This window comes from Manacus candei, unplaced genomic scaffold (assembly GCF_025592945.1).
Source record: "Manacus candei isolate 608988 ecotype Guabito, Panama unplaced genomic scaffold, ASM2559294v1 h1tg000025l, whole genome shotgun sequence".
Lineage (NCBI taxonomy): Eukaryota > Metazoa > Chordata > Aves > Passeriformes > Pipridae > Manacus > Manacus candei.
In genome coordinates this window covers 9,970,164-9,987,658 of record NW_026138073.1, presented here as the reverse complement: position 1 = coordinate 9,987,658, position 17,495 = coordinate 9,970,164, and the positions used below count along the sequence as shown (strand labels likewise).

The window sequence follows — 17,495 nt, the reverse complement described above, 5'->3', positions numbered from 1 at the left end:
CTCAGTCTCCTGTGGGCTTTGGTAACTTCCAGAGTATATTCTTCTGGAGCATCACTCTCCTTGATGGCAGCAGCACACCATATTTTAACCCCTGTAAAGCAAAGATCAGGTCTGAAAGCCTGAAGATTTCTCACCTCCCCAGGCAATTTGCACATGGAGTTGAACTAGAGTGACATGGGTGCAAGAAGGTCAACAGTCACTCATAGCCCTGCAACCCCACCATGAAGAATAAACCACAGACACAGAGGCAGCAAGTGCTGCTGGCAGAGCACAGGAAGTTTGCTATTAAAAACACACAAAGGTGTATTAATGTTCTACAACAGCGTTATTTAGGAGGTGTTTGAGAGATCTAAGGTCCATAGGAAAGCAGTAAGCAGCAATTAGCTGAGTCACTTGCACATAGCTTGGGAACAGAACAGCAAAGGAGGAAGTGGTAATTGTCAGAAAATATGGGGTGAAGAAAGAATTAAAGAAAAAAAATACCTGCAGTTTAACCAGAGACTCCAGGAAGTAAGACTCTTCATTCCTATAGATTTAAAGGGAAGTAAAAAATTTCCTGTCTTTAGGGGATCCAAATTTGGATGGATTGGGTTACTTATCACATTTCTATTGTATCACTGCTGTAAATTTGTATTCTGTGGCTTCTTGAAGGTGTCCAGCATTCTCAATAATCAGCATGCAAAAGGCTTAGAAAACTACAAATAAATCTTCAGCTAAGGCTCAGCAACACAATACCTGTTAACAGAACAGTGGCCCGAGCCTCTGATCTCTTTGTAAATCCAAACTTCTCTGATATTCACAGGGAAACCCCCCCTCCCTGCCTCCCACCCCAGAGGATAGGGATGGCTGCAGTCCCTGCAACCAGCAGTGCTCTGTCCCCAGACAATTTCTCTGTCAGGGAGAGGATATGAACCTGGAAAGCCTGTGTAACTTTAGTGAGTAGTAAAACATCCAGATGCAAAGATTATTCAGTATGTTAAAACATAATTACGGTCGATTAGGAAGTTAAAGCACAAGGATAATAATTTTAGATCTCCAGAAGACAGAGCAGTGGGTTTGGCTTCCAGCACAGTACATGGCTGCTGTCCATAAGGACGGCAGCACAGACACCTTTATAAATGGACAGAGGAACATCCTAAGCTATTTGGAGGCAATTCCTTCCAGTTATTTTATTAAAACCTGCATAGTTCATGTCACCTAGATGTGCAATTCTTAAGGTTGTTTTCCTCTGCCTTAAGAACAGCAGGAATCAAAGGCTTAAGAGAAAACAGAAAGATCAACAGAAAACAGCCCACACCACAGTGGACCACTCACCACCGCACTGACTCATGCAAGGATTAGATACCAGGAGCAGTTTGCAACCCTAGTCAAGCAGAACACAAAGTCCTGCTATTGCAGGAAAAAATAAAATAAAATAAAATAATTACTTCTTAGGGATGACTCAAGTTCTCCAAACAAGCTCCCACCTCACCAACAATTCGGTCTCTTCAGAAGAAGCCAGAGTGTGCCATCACACGGCACTCCACCACCCCCAGACTGCTCCAGGTATGCCCAAGGAGACAGCTTCCCACTGCGTTTTCACACAAAATACCAGTTTCCACGGCTGCTATATTTTACCATGCTGCTTCCTTCAAAGCGTCTAATCAGGACCATCACACTTCAGATACCCCTAGCCACCAACAAATAAAGCTTAAATCCATTGCTTTTAACAGGTAATCCCCATCTCTGGTTATAGGAATAAGCTTCCAAAGGAAATCAGCCTTATTATTAAAAGCCTATAACTAGGGAAGAAGACAGACATGCCACCTCCTTTTCCCCTTCCCAATTCAAACCCACCAACACCAAGGCAGTCAGGGGATGGCAGAAGTTTTTTTCAGTTAATGAAATATCAGCGACAAGATCTGCAGGGGAGCTTAAACACAAACCTCAGACATGCATCTCGCAACCCACCCTGCTCTCTCCTAGGAAGATTTGAAACAAAATAAATGATGAAAGGTAAATTAAGCCACAAAACAAATGAAGACTCCAATCAGCAGTACAATTACCTCGGAGTGCCCTCCACCGGAGGAAGGTCTGCAAGAAGTGCATGCTCCTTTTCCTCAGTCCCGGAGGAGGTGGCAGCATTAGCAGGACCAGCTCTGCTCCACGGCTCGCTCACAAGCACTCCAGCATCCCCAACCTCCTTCCAGCCCCAGCACCACCTCCGTCCAGCCTGCGCAAAGTGCACCTGGTCTGCTCTGCTAACCACTGATGGGGAGTCTGGGGCTTCTCTCTCGTGCTTTCTCCCTCTCCAAGTAAGCAATTAGCATGAATAATTACAGCTCTGATAATAATACCCAGCCACCTTTGAGCAAGAGGGAGAAGACTGTAATTAACTCTTTCCAAGGGATCAGAGGAAGTTGAAATAGCACAAGCCTAATTATCCTCTTCTGGGACACCTCCTGGCTACTCAGAAGCTTCGGAAAGAGTGGGAGGCAGAGGTCAAGTAGCATCCTTTTGGAAATCTCTCCATCCAACGCAATTTTATGGGTCTGCTACCCAAGTGATCATTAGATGTGCAAATTTACACAAAGGGGAAAAGAACCCACAGTTTCTGTGTGCCTAATGGGTTGTCCATTCAGAGACTGCCTGCAGCGTTATCCTATGACGAATCTTTGGCCACTGAGACTTTGGAGCTGTTCCCCTGCCAGGGAATATGTTGTGGTGATGTTCAGATCCTCCTGTACACGGTGCAGAGCCTCACCAGCTGGAGGGTTGGTACCACCAACCCTGCCCAGGGCTCAGGAAACCTGACCCCAGGCTGGAGAGAGCACCAATGCCCACCCTGCAACAGGCTCTCACCATAAGCCAAGCACTAAGGCGCTCTCACCCCAGAGCTTTCTACCTGCCTCATCCCCCAGGTTGCAAAGCCAGGGCAAGAACACCTAAATAACACAGGTAAGGACTTGAGATCAGCTCAGGAGAGAAGCTGGGGTGAGCACATTGAATATGCCTCTGCATCAAACTGGCTTTGCCCTCTGCCCGAAGCCTCTCCCGGCAGGTACGTGGGACAGACACACAGGCGTGTCCTGCTCCTGGTTCCTTCCAAGAAGCAAAACACACTACATGCACCACCCCACCCCCCAGAGGAGTTCAAGTGAGTCAGAGACTAAAACAATGGATGGTGGCCCTCTGCAATAACTGCCCCAAGTTGACACAGGCTCTGAAAGGGGGCACAGGTTAGATGGTTGCTGTATGCTCTCCTCATATTACCAAAAAAAGTGATAAAGAGAGTTATATACAATCCTGTCATGCTTTATTGCTATTGCAATGTCTGGAGATGTTATTAGAGTGCTGAAGTAGAACAGCTGGGTACACTGCCCTCCAAACACTCCAGTCTCTTATTAAAAGAGCACAGGTTTTGTTAACATCTCTTTTACTCCATTCACCTGAAATCTTTAAGAGTGGAAAAACTAACATGTTTATGAACCCTTATCACTAGCCTTAGAAAATCTGCTGAAATTTTTATGTCTCTAAGCATTTAAGCATTAATTTTCATATTACAAAGACTCTACATAATTCTTTTATTTATGAAGTCAAGGTGCTCAGGGCACCACAGAATATAATAAAGCATTTTAAAATACAATATAATATAAATAAAATAATTTCAGATATTTAATGATTTTAAAGGTAAGACTTTACCAAGATGTATATAATGAGTATTTCAAATTTCCTTAGGTCACCTATTTTATTACAGAACCATCTTTTTTTTTTTGCTAATTTCTTGAAAAATGAGAAGGTAAACATATTCTTATAGACAGCCTGAATCCCACAAGTTATTACATGTATTAGTTTCCCTGCAACATGAAGTTCCATGACCATTAGGTAGACTAAGCAGTGGTATAAATTGAAGCTTATATATTAAGACCCAATCCTTGAAATGGTAACTCTTAATAAACAACATGACCAATATGGCTCAGTGGTTACGATACTGGGGTCTTAAAATGCTGTTGTGTTGTGAAAAACTATACCTGGTGTACCCACACATATGATGCAGCCAAATGTAATTTCAAGAGTTGGTTGAGTTTGAAAAAGAAATGGGTGTTTGGGGCATGATTTTATTTTTACTATGACCTAATTGCCGGGGTAGCTGGTCCAGCCTCCGCTCTGGATTCTTTCCAGCTTACCTGTTACCCTCGGCATCCCTGACCCAGCGGGCTACTTATGAGCTACTAATGGACACTGGAGGTGGAGGCACACACTACAATTCCCTGACTGGAAATGAGAAGTCTTTCCCACAAGCTGGATGTGGCCCCAGGGACAGGGAGGGCCTCAGTGGCACTCAGCACCACAATGGTGACAGTCCCCATCACGCTGTGGTGGGCAGACAGGGCTCACAGGGCCCCACACCTGCCCATCTGGGAGGTGTCTGAGGTCTTGGATCTGCGTGTTATGGTGAGGGCATGTGGACACAGAGGGTATGAACCCCCATGGTTCTGCACTTCACATCTGCATACACAGCCCCAAAGATGGTGTTGCACAGATTTACACCAAAGTACAGCCTTGGGAGGTCAACCAAAATATCTCCAGTGGATGAGACATTGCAAAATTATAACCTTTTATGGGGAAATTTAAAGATGGTCTTCAATTAACCACTTTGGTTACTACTGATCTTCCTGAACAGGAGTGAGTGCTGCAGCCCATTGTAGTCTGCTCTAGACACTCAGTACTGGCTGCCTTCGGGTGCTACTTTGCTAAAACTTTCAATGCTTTCAATTAACATGTAGCAAAACCATTAGTCATGTTGTCTTTCTGACAAATAATTGCTCTTCCTGGCTCCCTTCCAGATCATTGTGAGTTTCCATTTAATTTATGGACTGCTATAAAACATAAAGAAACACAGACTAATGCTTCATCAGCTTCCTAAGCATAAAGTAATTGGCTTTTCCAACACCTTTGGTGGGAAGGGGAGCTGACATTTCATTGTTTTATGGATCTGAAGGAAGGGTGGCTCGTCCAGCAGCAGAGCAGGGCAAAGGACAGACTCTCACGAGTCACATCTGGCACATCCACAAGCACCAGCTCCAGACCCTGCTGCACTGGGATGTGCCTGCCTGCCCCTTGGCTGAGCCTCCCACGCATCCCATGGCTGTGCAAGGCACTTGCCACAGAGGCATGAGATGAAAGGAGAAGGATGCAAACATCAGAGGAAGCAGGGAGACTGTGTCATGAAGAAAACACAGCTAATTCCTTGCTAATTATTCAGACCCCAGGCCTCGCCTTATCCAGCAGCTTCACACAGGAAGCACAGCAAAGGATATTTGGGGAAGGAGGAAGGTGCTTTCCAGTACTGGGAGAACCTGCCAGCTCTCCCTGGGCCACCAGTTGCACATGGCCCATGGCCCTGAGGCCTCCAGAGAACAGGTGATAGTTTGGGTGTTGCAAGCTCTCAGCTCACTTGTTTTGAAACACAACCCCAGTACCAACCACAGCACCCACTGGGCAGATTCACCCTATGCCTGTCCACACACATTCCGTGTGTGAACACGCACCAGCACACTCAGGAAGCACCCCACACCTGCCCCACCATGGGCATAAGTCCCTGCTCTGTGCAGAGAACTGACAAACTTCTCTGTACAAATGGCTACAGACGGCAAATCAAGGCAACAAGCAACACCTCCAAAAACAAAAGGTTGAAGAAGCAACGCTTGGGTGATTACAAAAACTTGAACTGAAAGCTGTTCAAAATACATCCAAAAGAGAAATGGAAGAGGGCTGCTGAGCCTGACTCCCCAAATAAAGTCTCTTTACTGACAAGTTCATCTCCAATTTGCAAGTCTTGTGTCTGACTGCACCCAGAGTCGATGCCAGCCCTTACACAAGTACCCGTTGGTGAGAGGCCGTATCTGGAGGGACAGAGCACTCAGGGACAGTACTCCCACTGCTCCTCACTGACTTTGGTACGTGCAAGAGTTGGGACTGTTGGCCACCCACAGGCAGAGCCCTGGTCCTTGCCCAGCAGCTGTGGCAGTGCCACAGGGCGAGCAGCAGCTCGGGGGCTGACGGGGCTCTTTAAGTGCTGCAGCCTGGACTGCCTTGCTCTGCGCTTCGAGGTGGTGTGAAAGGCTTGCAGGGAAAAGCAAAGAACTGTGAATCTCAGCAGAAATGGGGGTTGTGCTATTATACCCCAGTACCAAGGGAGAAGACTAAATAATTAATCACAAAAGCAACTGAGTGTTAACGAGCTGAGCAGGATCAAACCGCATGGAAGATGCAAAGCCCCCCCAACCCTCTTCTGTGTGCTGACAAGCCTCATTTTAATAACTTGACTACCAAAGCCAAGAGGATACACCACAAATAAATGTATCCCAGCCCTTGATGTCTTGGGCTCGTGCTGAGGATCAGCTTAACACCCCGTTTGCCACCAAGCACGGAAACAGTTCAGACCTGTGTTTTGCACGGGGAAGAACTGGGGGAGCAAGGTGTCCCATGCTTTGGGTGGTCAATGCAGGGGTCTTCTGCATGTGTCACCCCACTTTCTCTGTGGCTTTAAGGGAGGGGAGGATGTGTATATGGAACAGGAAAAACAAACAAATAATGCTGCTTCGGTGCCATCCCTAAATAGCAGAGTCTGACTATGCAGAACTGAGCAGCAGTGTCCAGGAGCCGGCGGGGATGACAGCCTGTGCACGAGACAGGAAGGGAAATACATGAGCATGCCTCTCTTGGATGCTCTGTCTAGTCAGCCATGCTGAGGACAGATCACAGAACCATTCTGATTTACCCTGCACACAGTGTATCCATGTGCAGGCTACAAGGCTATAATCTACTAATACTAAGACACAACTAGTAAAACACAATCTATACAGCACAGCATTAGATCACCTCTGTCCCCAGCACACCACATATCAGACCCAGTACAGATCTCTGTCACTCCAGCTCGTGATGGAGATCTTAAGTACTAACATTTGCATCATAGTCCCTTGAGCTATTTTCATCAGGCTTTCTCCATACTACAGTGAGAAAGGATTGTGCCAACTAGGGTGAAAAAGAACATCTGGGCTCCATTGTGCCAACAGCTACAGGAAAACAAACTCTAAATAATTATATATTCTGCTTATACAGTACCATGGCTTCCAAAAGGGCTTTGAGAAGTTAAACTGATAGGCAGGCAATAGGCAGAGTTCTGCCATCCATCACTCAGATGCTACAATCTGAAGGGAAATAAGGATCCTGCTCAATGGTCCCGAAGGAATATATAGACTTGAGGAGTATTTGCACACTCAGTGCAGGATGTATGCACCTACCACCTTCAGGGATCCTCTCCAGGAGTTTGTTTTGGCTCTGGTATCTTTTTCCTGTAAGGTCTGAATAGGCTGATTCCTATGCAACTGAGGGAAGATGATTCAAACGAGACAGTGAGATTGGCTTTGCTACAGTATCTGTGTGATTGCAGGGCACCAACCTCATGAAAAGACCCACGTGCTGAAGGCAGAATGATGCTTCTGAAAATTCCCTGTAATAAAACACAAAGCTCTCTCTCCTCCACCATGATATCAACATCACAACTCTGGTCAAACTAAGGAAAGTCATAATCTAAAACAGTACTCACGCTTAATGCATTCCCAATATCCAAGTGTAATCCCTATGGGCACCCAAAGATCTTTAATCCTGTGTATTTTATCAGAAAAAACACAACAGACTATGAAATTACTTCCTTTGCCTGCATCTCTTACTAAGACTGGAAGAGGACAGACTGAATTTTGCAGGTTTGTCCATCAAGGTACGAAAGCCACAAGATAAACAACAGGGTGAAGATTCACTTGGGACAAGAACCCTGGGAACAATGGGATGCTGCAGGACACATTCGCCATTGCAAAAGCCGATCTCATGGTGCAGGTTGGGGCAGAGAGCTGAGACTTGGTCAGCAATGCAGAATTTACTCAGGCGCTCACTGTCTTGGAGAGGCTTTGCTGCAACACTTTAATGATACATGGGCTGAATATTTTGCATTTCTGTGCACAAAACCTCACTCAGCTGGAATGAGGTTGTGCCCCTGGTGGGACATCGCTTACATCAAAATCTCCCTCGCTTCTCAGCATGACTTTCATGTCCCCCCACCATTTCGAAGGCAGAGACATATCTGTGTGTGAGGATAGACATATAATTTTTAAACATTCATTGAGCTGGAAGTGTGGAATATGCCAGCATGCAAAGGGTTCAACTGATGTGTAAATGCAGTTCTTTGAAAAGAAGAAGTTGAACACCAAAACTGGTTCAGTGCAGCTAAATTGGTCCCCTAAGGGCCAGTGGTAACAGAAACCTTCAGTCCAAATAAGAGCAAGTGAAATATTCCGCAAACAGCATTTGATGCTTATGTGCAGGAGAAAAAAGTGGTGCAACTGTTGGAAAAAGAAAATATCATGTTACCCCAAGTTACAGTAAAAGTAGCAGATAAAGAGTTTTTTTGGAAAATATTCTGAGTGTGACAGGGTTCTGGCAACCAGGACCATGGCTAAAGCCAGCACTGGTCCCACCACCCCAACCCATTGCTCAGACTGGGCACCCTCCAGGCATTATGGTTCTAAATCACATTCCCTGGGGCAGTGGTGGCGACACTCAGCATGGACCTGAAATGGGCCCCCAAGCAGCAAACAGAGAGGATCGAGGCTCTGACCCATACCTGAGGGGGACATACAAGAGAAAACTTCCTTCTGTGACCCAAAGTCACCTCTGGAGACCCTTAGCTGTGACAGGATTTAAGGGTTGATGATATTCTGTCCTTGGGTTGAAGTTTACCCAATGGCTACAACCTGATGGAGTGGGAACAGGACCAACCTCTTGGTCTCTCCTTGGCTATGTCCCTATGGAGTACCAGGAGCATGAGCTCAAGACTGCGGCTAATCCACTTGCATTAACAAGCAGTAAAATGGATATGCGGCAGGGTCAGGGGTTGTGTGAGGTTTACGTCACCCTGTGAAGTTCCCAAAATCAGGATACACCTGGCCATGGAGGATTTGACCATCAGCACGTCTCCTGTGCTGCTGGCAACCTGAAACCAGACTGCTCCACTGTGCCAAATGATACCACCTTAGCCAGACAGACCCACAGACAAAGTCTGAACCTGCTCCACAAGAGCTCAGCTCTTAACTGTCTTCCAATAAAAATATATCAGAAACAGCACCATCATTTTAATTTCCCTGTGAGGGATGCCAGAATTGCTTTTTGTTGTTCAAATCAGTCTGGTTTATCCCCTCTATTTCTCCGTGTTTTCTTCCCAGAAAGGAATGTATAAATACGGGCGCTCTGGTACCTGATTTTCTTGAGTCATTTTAATATCTATTATATGTTCATTGCTCGAAGACAAAACTGTAAGCAATAGCTCCTTCCTGGGCAGCAAGGGAGTTCATCAAAAACACGACAATAGATTCAAAGAAAGAAAATGCATTAGAAATGAACTGCTCAGGGAAGCAACATTTGCTTTACAGGAGGAACACAGACAGTGTATTATTACTATTTAAATTCCTTGCTTTCTGAAAGGCCTCATCTTTATGACTGTTCAGCTACATATCATAGAAATAAAAAGGAGTTATTTCTTCCTGTTTAATCAATTGGGGATGATTTTGTTGAAGAAAGACCTTGCCAGTATCTCTGGGATGTAAGACCACGGCTATTGCTAATACATGGGAATAGCAGCTGGTAGGTAAACTAACTGGACACTATTTTATTTTCCAGCTGGGATCACTGAACAGTTATTGGATAATCCAATGCTCAGCTTGGAGCCCTCACTCACAGGCAGAGGAAAAATTATTTCAGGAAGAGAAACCTGTGTTATTGGATTCATATCTCTGGGCTTTTCCTGTTGCACTGGCAGTGGATCTGAGTGGGGAAATAGTTTTTTTCTTGCAGAAACGTAACTCTTTTTTGTTGTTTCTGTGATGATACAGGAGCTCTACATGTCATAGTTGATAACCTAAAATAACCTCAGGTGCCAATTCCAACTGCAGATCTAAATCAGGCACATCAGGGATCTAAGCTGGGATCTCTCTGGTCACACAAATGTCCTGACCACCCAGTCATTGTCTATTTCTCAGGAAAATGTCTCTTTCTTTTTAGTCTGACTGTGGTTAGAGAGATCATCCTGGACCCTGGAAGGAGCTTCTAATGGCAAGTACATCAAAATTCTACAGATCCTGTGGATCCCTGGGTTCTGACTCTCCCAACTACCTTAATTTCTTAGACCACTCACATGGTTGCAATAGACTGGGCAATAAATTAGATGGAGAGAAAGACTCTGCCTTTCTCACTGCCAGAGGTATCAGCTACATTCCTAATTTCCCAAAACTTCTAGAGATATGCAAATGCATTTTAAGCAAAACAAGATACATACAAGCAGAGAGGAGGGAAAAAACACAAGAGTAACATGCAAAGCCTTTGACTGAAAAAGGCTGATATTTCCTTTCAATTACGTGCCAGCCAGCAGAGAAAATCTACACCTTCTCATAGAGAGAGCTGAGCCTCTGGTAACTTCATGTTTAGGTTGAGGTACCTTGGTGAAAATTATGCTCACAGAAAGACAGCTCAGCAGGTGTTGGTTTATAATCACTCCTTTAATTGGTGGTTGGCCCCAGTGCAATGGATGCTGATCTATCCAAGCAGCACAGACACAGCAACATATGATGCAAACCACTGCAGGATTCTGGACAAATGCCCAAAGCATTCATTTTCTGCTCACGCATGTTTTCTCAGTGGACAAAAAGAGTGTGTATGAGGACAAAACATTATCTCATGACTGTTCCACTACACTCCAATGCACTCAGATGAGACAGGGCATTTAGGTTGCGAAGACAGACCATTTATTTGAAAAGGCACTTAATTTCCTTTTGGGGTTGTGTTTCTTGAAATAGATTGTTAAAAAAAGGAAATGCAGACATATGTCTTGGGGATTGATATATCATGTGGTGATTTTGTAAGGAGCACAACCATTTCCCTGTGCCCCTCCCTGCTCAGTTACCAAGCCCTGAATTACACACTGCTGTTGATTTCCATGGCTTTGTATGATTAATCTGGCTATACTCTGCAAAGCAAAAAGAGCAATTGGAAGAGAGAGGAAAGGAAATCGCTCACAAAAAAAAGTAGGTTACAATAACCCTCAGGAGCTGAGTGAAACCAAGAAGAGGAGAAGAGTTCAGCACTAGGCTGCCAGCCCGGGCAATGATACAACCCCGACTCCAGCATGTCGGACCCAGTGAGCCTCAAATGCACAACACAGCACATTGAGAGAAAAGTTTTTATAAAGCCATATTAAAAGAAAACAATGGAATTTTTTTCAAGGACTTAGACCCGAGGATGAGGCACACAGCGCTATTTTCCTTCCCATGACTAGAGTGGGATGTAACTAGTTCATGCAACAGAGTTCAAAGTGAAGAGAGAGATCCTTTACAGATCACTCCCAACACACTGTGCAAGGAGATAGATCACTCCTTTTAGCCAAGCTAAAGGAGCCGCATAACATATCCAGGAGGGAGTGGAAAGCTAGAAAAGCACTTGCTAACACTTGCATTAAGAGAGCAGCTGGTGGTCACCAGATCTGTTGAAAGTAATTGAAAAATTACTGTAATTTCAGCCTACAGCAAGAGTCAATGTTGTTTAGCTTTCTGATTGTATCTGTATCTCATGGAAACATCTTTTTTTGGCCAGACTACAAAAACACAAAAATAAAATACAGACCTTTATACCTTGCCAATATGTAGCCTTGTTATCATTTCCAGACTCCTCCAGAGCCAGAATGCTGAAATCTCACTTCACGTTATTTTTGCCCTCTTACTCTTCTGCAATGCATTGTTAAAATATTTTGCCAGTTAATAAAGCCACTTCATTTTAGCCATTACTATTCAAAGTAATTCCGTGAAAGTATGAAATGAAAACCTATTTCCTTACCAGGTATTTACACTGAGACAGGATAGAAAACCTAGATCTGCCAGCAAGGATATAAAACATCCCATACTAGTAATATCAGTCTGTAGGTAACTTGAGTTCCTATCTTGCTAGCACTTGTAAAAAGTATATTTTTGTAGGTGAATACAGAAGAAAGAAGTTAAGGAAAAAGATTCATTTTTACTGATGTGGGATTATAATTTTGCCTTGTTGCTCCAGACGTCACACTGGAGGCACAGGGCAGCCTGGTGGGAGCCTGAATTTTAAGATTTTAACAAGGACGGGAAAACAGCATTACACAAAATTTACTGGGGGTGCCTGTGGGGTGATTTTGGCCTTTCAATTCTGTCAAATTTAGGTGGACCTTTGCAATTAAAACAAAAGTACTACTGCCACACAGAGAGCAGAGCAACTGAGAAGCTAATACAATTTCCTTCACATGGCCCTGGGGCACAGGAGCAGATTGGCCTCCAGACAGACCCACTGCAGATTCCCTGTCAGTTCCAAAGTAAATGAAGAATTGTGATTTGGCACATCCCCATGAGTACACAAAGTCAGACGCCTGTACATGAGGGAAGAGGTACTACATATAAAAAGCTGTACAGGCACAAGGGATAAGGAGATCAAGGTATTTCCTCACCTACTTTAAATGCTGCCTTCCAAGCCACTTTGTGTTATTCACTGACTTAGAAGACGGACAAAAATCTCCCATAGCTGTATGTAGGGAATGGAGTCAGGAGGAAAGTAGCTCAATGACAAACAGGGAAAACAACTTTCTTTAGATCCACAGTTTTAATACCCAAACCCTCTATGGTGATACATATACAATGGCAACAGAGAAACTTCAGACACACCTTATAAGCAGTAAGATGCTAATTCTGAAATAATATTTAAAAATATTGCTTCTATAGGCCTGAGTTCATTGCATCTTACAATTTTGGCAAACTGGGTTTTATTTTAAAAATGGCAACTGTCAAATGACAGTGCCATGTGAATTTGCATTTCTTTCTCTCACACACTCTGCAGATTGTCCAGTGCTGACCTCATGGACCTTCTACAACTTTCCAAATTCAAGGCCCAATTTTCTTCTTTATGATAAAGCAGATTAAATGACATCTGAGTCAAGGAAATTTTTATCCATTCTCCAAAAATGCCTGTCTGAGCTTGCAAGCCAGAGATGCAAATCAGCAGCACTTCCCAGCCTCAGGGATTGCCTCTGTGTGACTGTGATGTGCCCTTGTGCCAGGGGACACATGGGGCAGAGGGTGACATTCAAGGCCCTGCATTCAGTGGGCAAACCCATGCACATAAAACAAGCCTTGGTCAATAACAGGCACCTGCTCCCATCATCCTGGGCTTTTCTCAGCTGAGGCAGCTGGAATAGTTGTCACAGAGAAAAGAGATGCCCAGTCAAACTGCCTGCACAAATTGTTAATCGAAGAAATATAAATGAAAGGTATGGGACAGAGCCCCAGCCCCTGGTTTTAGCTTTAATAACACAGAAACCCCCGCATGGTTTTATATGCAAAACAGAAAGGATGAATGGGCATGCACAAGGAGCCCAAGGATATCACTCTGGTTTTGCAGAGTTTTACAGATAGGGACAGCAAAACCCAGATTTTCCAAACCACTCCAGAAACAGCCTGTGACCCTCTGTGTATCACAACAAAGAGCCATCTCACCTCTTCACGTGGTCTAGCGCAACTGCACTTGTTTAATGCATCCACAGCAAGGCTGGGTGGGCTTTCATTCCTCCTGCAACAAAGTACACCTGGGATCTGGGCAGGACTTGCCCCAGGATACCAACACATGCTGTACCTTTCCAGCAGGAAGGGTTAACACCACCTCTGACACACTGTCTTGCACACTGGCTCCCCCACAAGAATTTGTCACCTGCCCCTGGGCTGCAAAGGGCCTTTTTCCTTCACTTACCCCCCCTAAGGGATCCGCTGCTGGAGCCTGGAGGAAGGAGGAGCCACACAGCACTCAGAGCAGGTGACAGTCACCTGGGATGCTACAACATCAGGCTGAAAAATGAGCTTCATTTGGAGACATAAATAAAATATGTTCAATCATGAGTTATTAATGAGATATGGAAAGGGCTGAAGCATTGCCACACTGACAGAAGAGGAATCACAGCCACTGCCAGTTCAGTCGTTTGGGTTCAAGGAGTTTCCTGTGTTCACCACTGCCTGGTTTTCATTGCTGCAGCAGGAACAGCCCCATAAATATTCACTGCAGCAGCCTCCAAGATGTCTTCTGCTATGAAACTCACAGGTGAGGATAAATCCTAGAAGGCAGCAATCATCCTAAAGAAAAGGTGGCCAAGCAAGGGCTATAACATTGCGCTCAGCCTTAGGTTTCTGAAACCATGGGCTCAACATCTGCACCACAGCTGCATTTTGGAGAGAAGTCTGGCTTCTCTGTGTGCTGGTTTGCCCATCTCCTAAATAAAAACTGCTTTGTTTTACTGGTTACTCCGGGCCTGGAGGATAAATGCAGTAATAACAATGGCTGTCTCCTCCAGGAGTAGAAGCTCCACAGGACTTTTCACTCCAACACGTTGCTGTGCAATGCTCTGGACTTGGCAACACACCACAGGATGGAAGCAGCTTACCTGCTTGCCCTTTTTTTGTCTTTTTTTTTTTTTTCCCTTGTCAACTAGAGGTCCAAAACATTTCTTGTTTTTCTGCAGTGAGCAAATCTTTTTGTGACAGAAACCCAATTGCAGCAACACTCCCTGCTATGAAACACAGCCAGGACGCTTCACAGCGCAATGCTGCCGCACAGCAAACAAGGGATGTGGCACAAGAGCATGTTCCCAATTCCTGGGATTGATTTCAATGACACCGTTCTCAACAACAACATGGAAATAAAACCAAGCATCTTTCTACACTGAATGGGATGCAGTAACTTCTGTTTAAGGGACAAGTCAGGATGCCTACATGCCCAAACATGGTATCGTTGAAAATCTGGGTCTCATTATAAAAGCTGCTGTTCTAAAACCATTAATTTTATTGCAAGTCTCACTCTATCTGACAGTTTTTCTGAACATATTCCTCTAGTTTATTCCTGGGGGTTTCAGGGTGGTTTTTCTTTGCTTACTTATTTTCTTAGTTCCCAGTCAAACACTAGAGAGGAAGAACAAAATGCAAGAGAAAGCATCTACTCGAAAAAAGAAGGTAGTAGACATGACTCAGTGAAGCTTAAAAGGCTGAAAAACACAGAGGTATGTAAAAGGAAAGCAGAACATGTATTTTCTTTTACAAATTGTGATGTTTGGCATGTTCCAGATGACAGTTTTTGACAAAGGAACAGCAAAATTACTTCTATTACATAATTCACACCACACACTAGGAGGAACTAGAGTGGACAAAAATAAGCATGTTTTAAGCTTGAGTGTCTCAAACCAAGTAACCAAGCATTTCCTCTGCCACAGCAGTGGGGTCCAGGCCCCTTAGTGTGTGCTGCTGGTTGCTCAGGCAGCTCCTGGTCTCACCAGCTCTTGCAGAGCATCTCTTCCCTTGGGCTGTGGGCTTTGCAAAGCATAGGAAGCAGTGAGGACACCTTTAAATTGCCTCATTTGCTACTTTTGAATCCAACATATGTATCTGGTTAATTATTTAGCATCTCCACCACTTGTGTTTACTTATTTATAAAATACTGATGATTAGCTGCCATAATTGGGAGCTAGCAGGAAAGGCAACCACCAACCACCCCTCTCCAAAAAGTCCAGTTTGAGCTCAGCTGAATGACAGGCATGGCCAGACTGAAATTGTTTAGCTTTTCTAATGGAAAAACACTCTAATACTGAGAGAAGCTTAATTATTGTACTGGACGAGTGACTGTTTGTTCCTTGGGGTCTTCAGTGGCACCTTCTGCAGAGGACCAAGGGTCCTTGAAGAGGAGTGAGTAGCCCTACAGCTCAAGGGGTTGATGTTGGCCAAAGACAGCCCAGAACTGAGACAGGGAAGTGCTGCCTGCCCCCAGCCAACTGGATGAACGCCTGATGGATTAACTGTGAATGTTCCTCGTGCCAGGAAAAGCTCAAGGGCTCAGGGAGAGAAGGAAAGCAGGAATCCAAGAGGACTGACAGCAAGAATTTCTCGTCGAAGTGAGGGGATTAGCTGGGCAGGAACAGCACAAGTTTGAGGGAGGGAAAAGATAACAGCACAGAAGGCAGAGAGTTGGGGGAAAGCTTGCCTAGGAAGTGCCAGCCTGTGGGAAGGGGTCTGTTTTGAAGCAGAGAGTAGCAATAAGTACAGGGTGATCAATCCTTATTTCCATGAGGGTGTTTAAAGTTGCACAAACATAACAGCATCCACCATAACTGAGATTTAAACATATAACCTTACAATGAAATTCCAATTAACTTTAGCAGAAGGAGAATACACCCAGCAAGCCTCCAGCTGCAGATCCAGGCAGAGCACATGTTTTTGGGACACTGGGTCACATAAATACCTGGACCAGGGGACAGAGAGGTATCTAGGCTGGGGTATCTGCCATTCTTTCACACAGCCCTCTATAGATCTCTTCGTCCCTTTGTCTTCCTGTCTCTCTTCAAAACAAAGGTGGTGGGAAATTTTTAGTGCCAAATAACAAGTGTTTTTACCAGGCCTGATCATCTCCTATGATGCAACAGACAGATAGTGAGCTTTTGAGCATTTACAAAAGAGAAATGCAGCAGAGTTCATTACTCACTAGCATAAATTCATACCAGCCTCCATCCTTGGTTGCTGCCCAGTCATAATGGGCTCATTCTGGTACCTAAGTGCCTAGGTATCATTTATTTTTGCTCAATCTTTTGAGGACGTACTTTAAACATCTGCTGTCCCAAAATACTGAAGACAAGTAACAACATCTCTCTGGTTGTTCATTTCAAAGCTCTAGTCCCAGAAGCCAATTCCAGCTCAGTTTAATCCTTGATCAAAGCAGTACAATTTAGCATTGGATTAGCGATTCGCTCATTTAAATCTGTCACTAAGAAATGCAGGTGATTTAAGTCAATTCTAAATATTTCAACCAAAGCCACTAAAACTTTATCAGGTAGTACAGGGATAACATTTTTTTACCTTTATTACAATCTCAGGCTGCATTTCCACAGTGTTTTGCAGGCACAAATGCTCTTATTCTCCCTCTGTCAGAACAGTCATTCCTAACTTTCCTGGAAAACTGCAGAAGGAAAACTCATTATGTTACAACACTATTGCCAGTTCCTTGAGGATGTTTAGCAAAAAAGTATGCCAGGGAAAAAGAACTGGAAAAACTAATAGGGCACCAAGACTTCTCCTGGCATCTGCCAATCAAAAAGGGACTCCAGGACTGTGTTTATTCCAAGCCCTTCCAAGTATCACTCTAAGAGGTAGAAATTTTGCCTGTGCCACTCTGTTTGACTGAGAACAGGAAGCTCCTTCCAGTGCAGAGAGAAGCTCATGAAGCCTCCAAACCACAGAGGAGAAGAAACAAAGAAGCATCACGAAAAACTCTCAAAAGTAAGTGATGCCAAATAACCTGTGTCAGTGGGTGTAGCAGCCCTCAGGCTCCTGCTCTCTACTCAGGTCTGCCACCTAGAATTGCAT

At 44.5% G+C, this 17,495-nt stretch overlaps 1 protein-coding gene across 7 annotated transcripts in view; it reads right to left on the bottom strand.

Moving 5' to 3' along the window:
• Nucleotides 1–17,495, bottom strand: part of GRIP2 (glutamate receptor interacting protein 2) — a 278,368-nt gene that overhangs the window by 105,525 nt on the left and 155,348 nt on the right. For 4 of the 7 annotated variants that reach the window (XR_007904685.1, XM_051788509.1, XM_051788514.1 and 1 more), the window contains exon 1: nt 2,046–2,152. The exons of the other annotated variants lie outside the window; for them this stretch is intronic. Coding sequence is in view for 3 of the 4 variants with exons in the window: in XM_051788509.1 (XP_051644469.1) it covers nt 2,046–2,124 (79 nt within the window). In the remaining variant the exon portion in view is untranslated. Of the gene's footprint in view, nt 1–2,045; nt 2,153–17,495 lie in introns of those variants that run through there. 7 annotated transcript variants of the gene reach the window in all.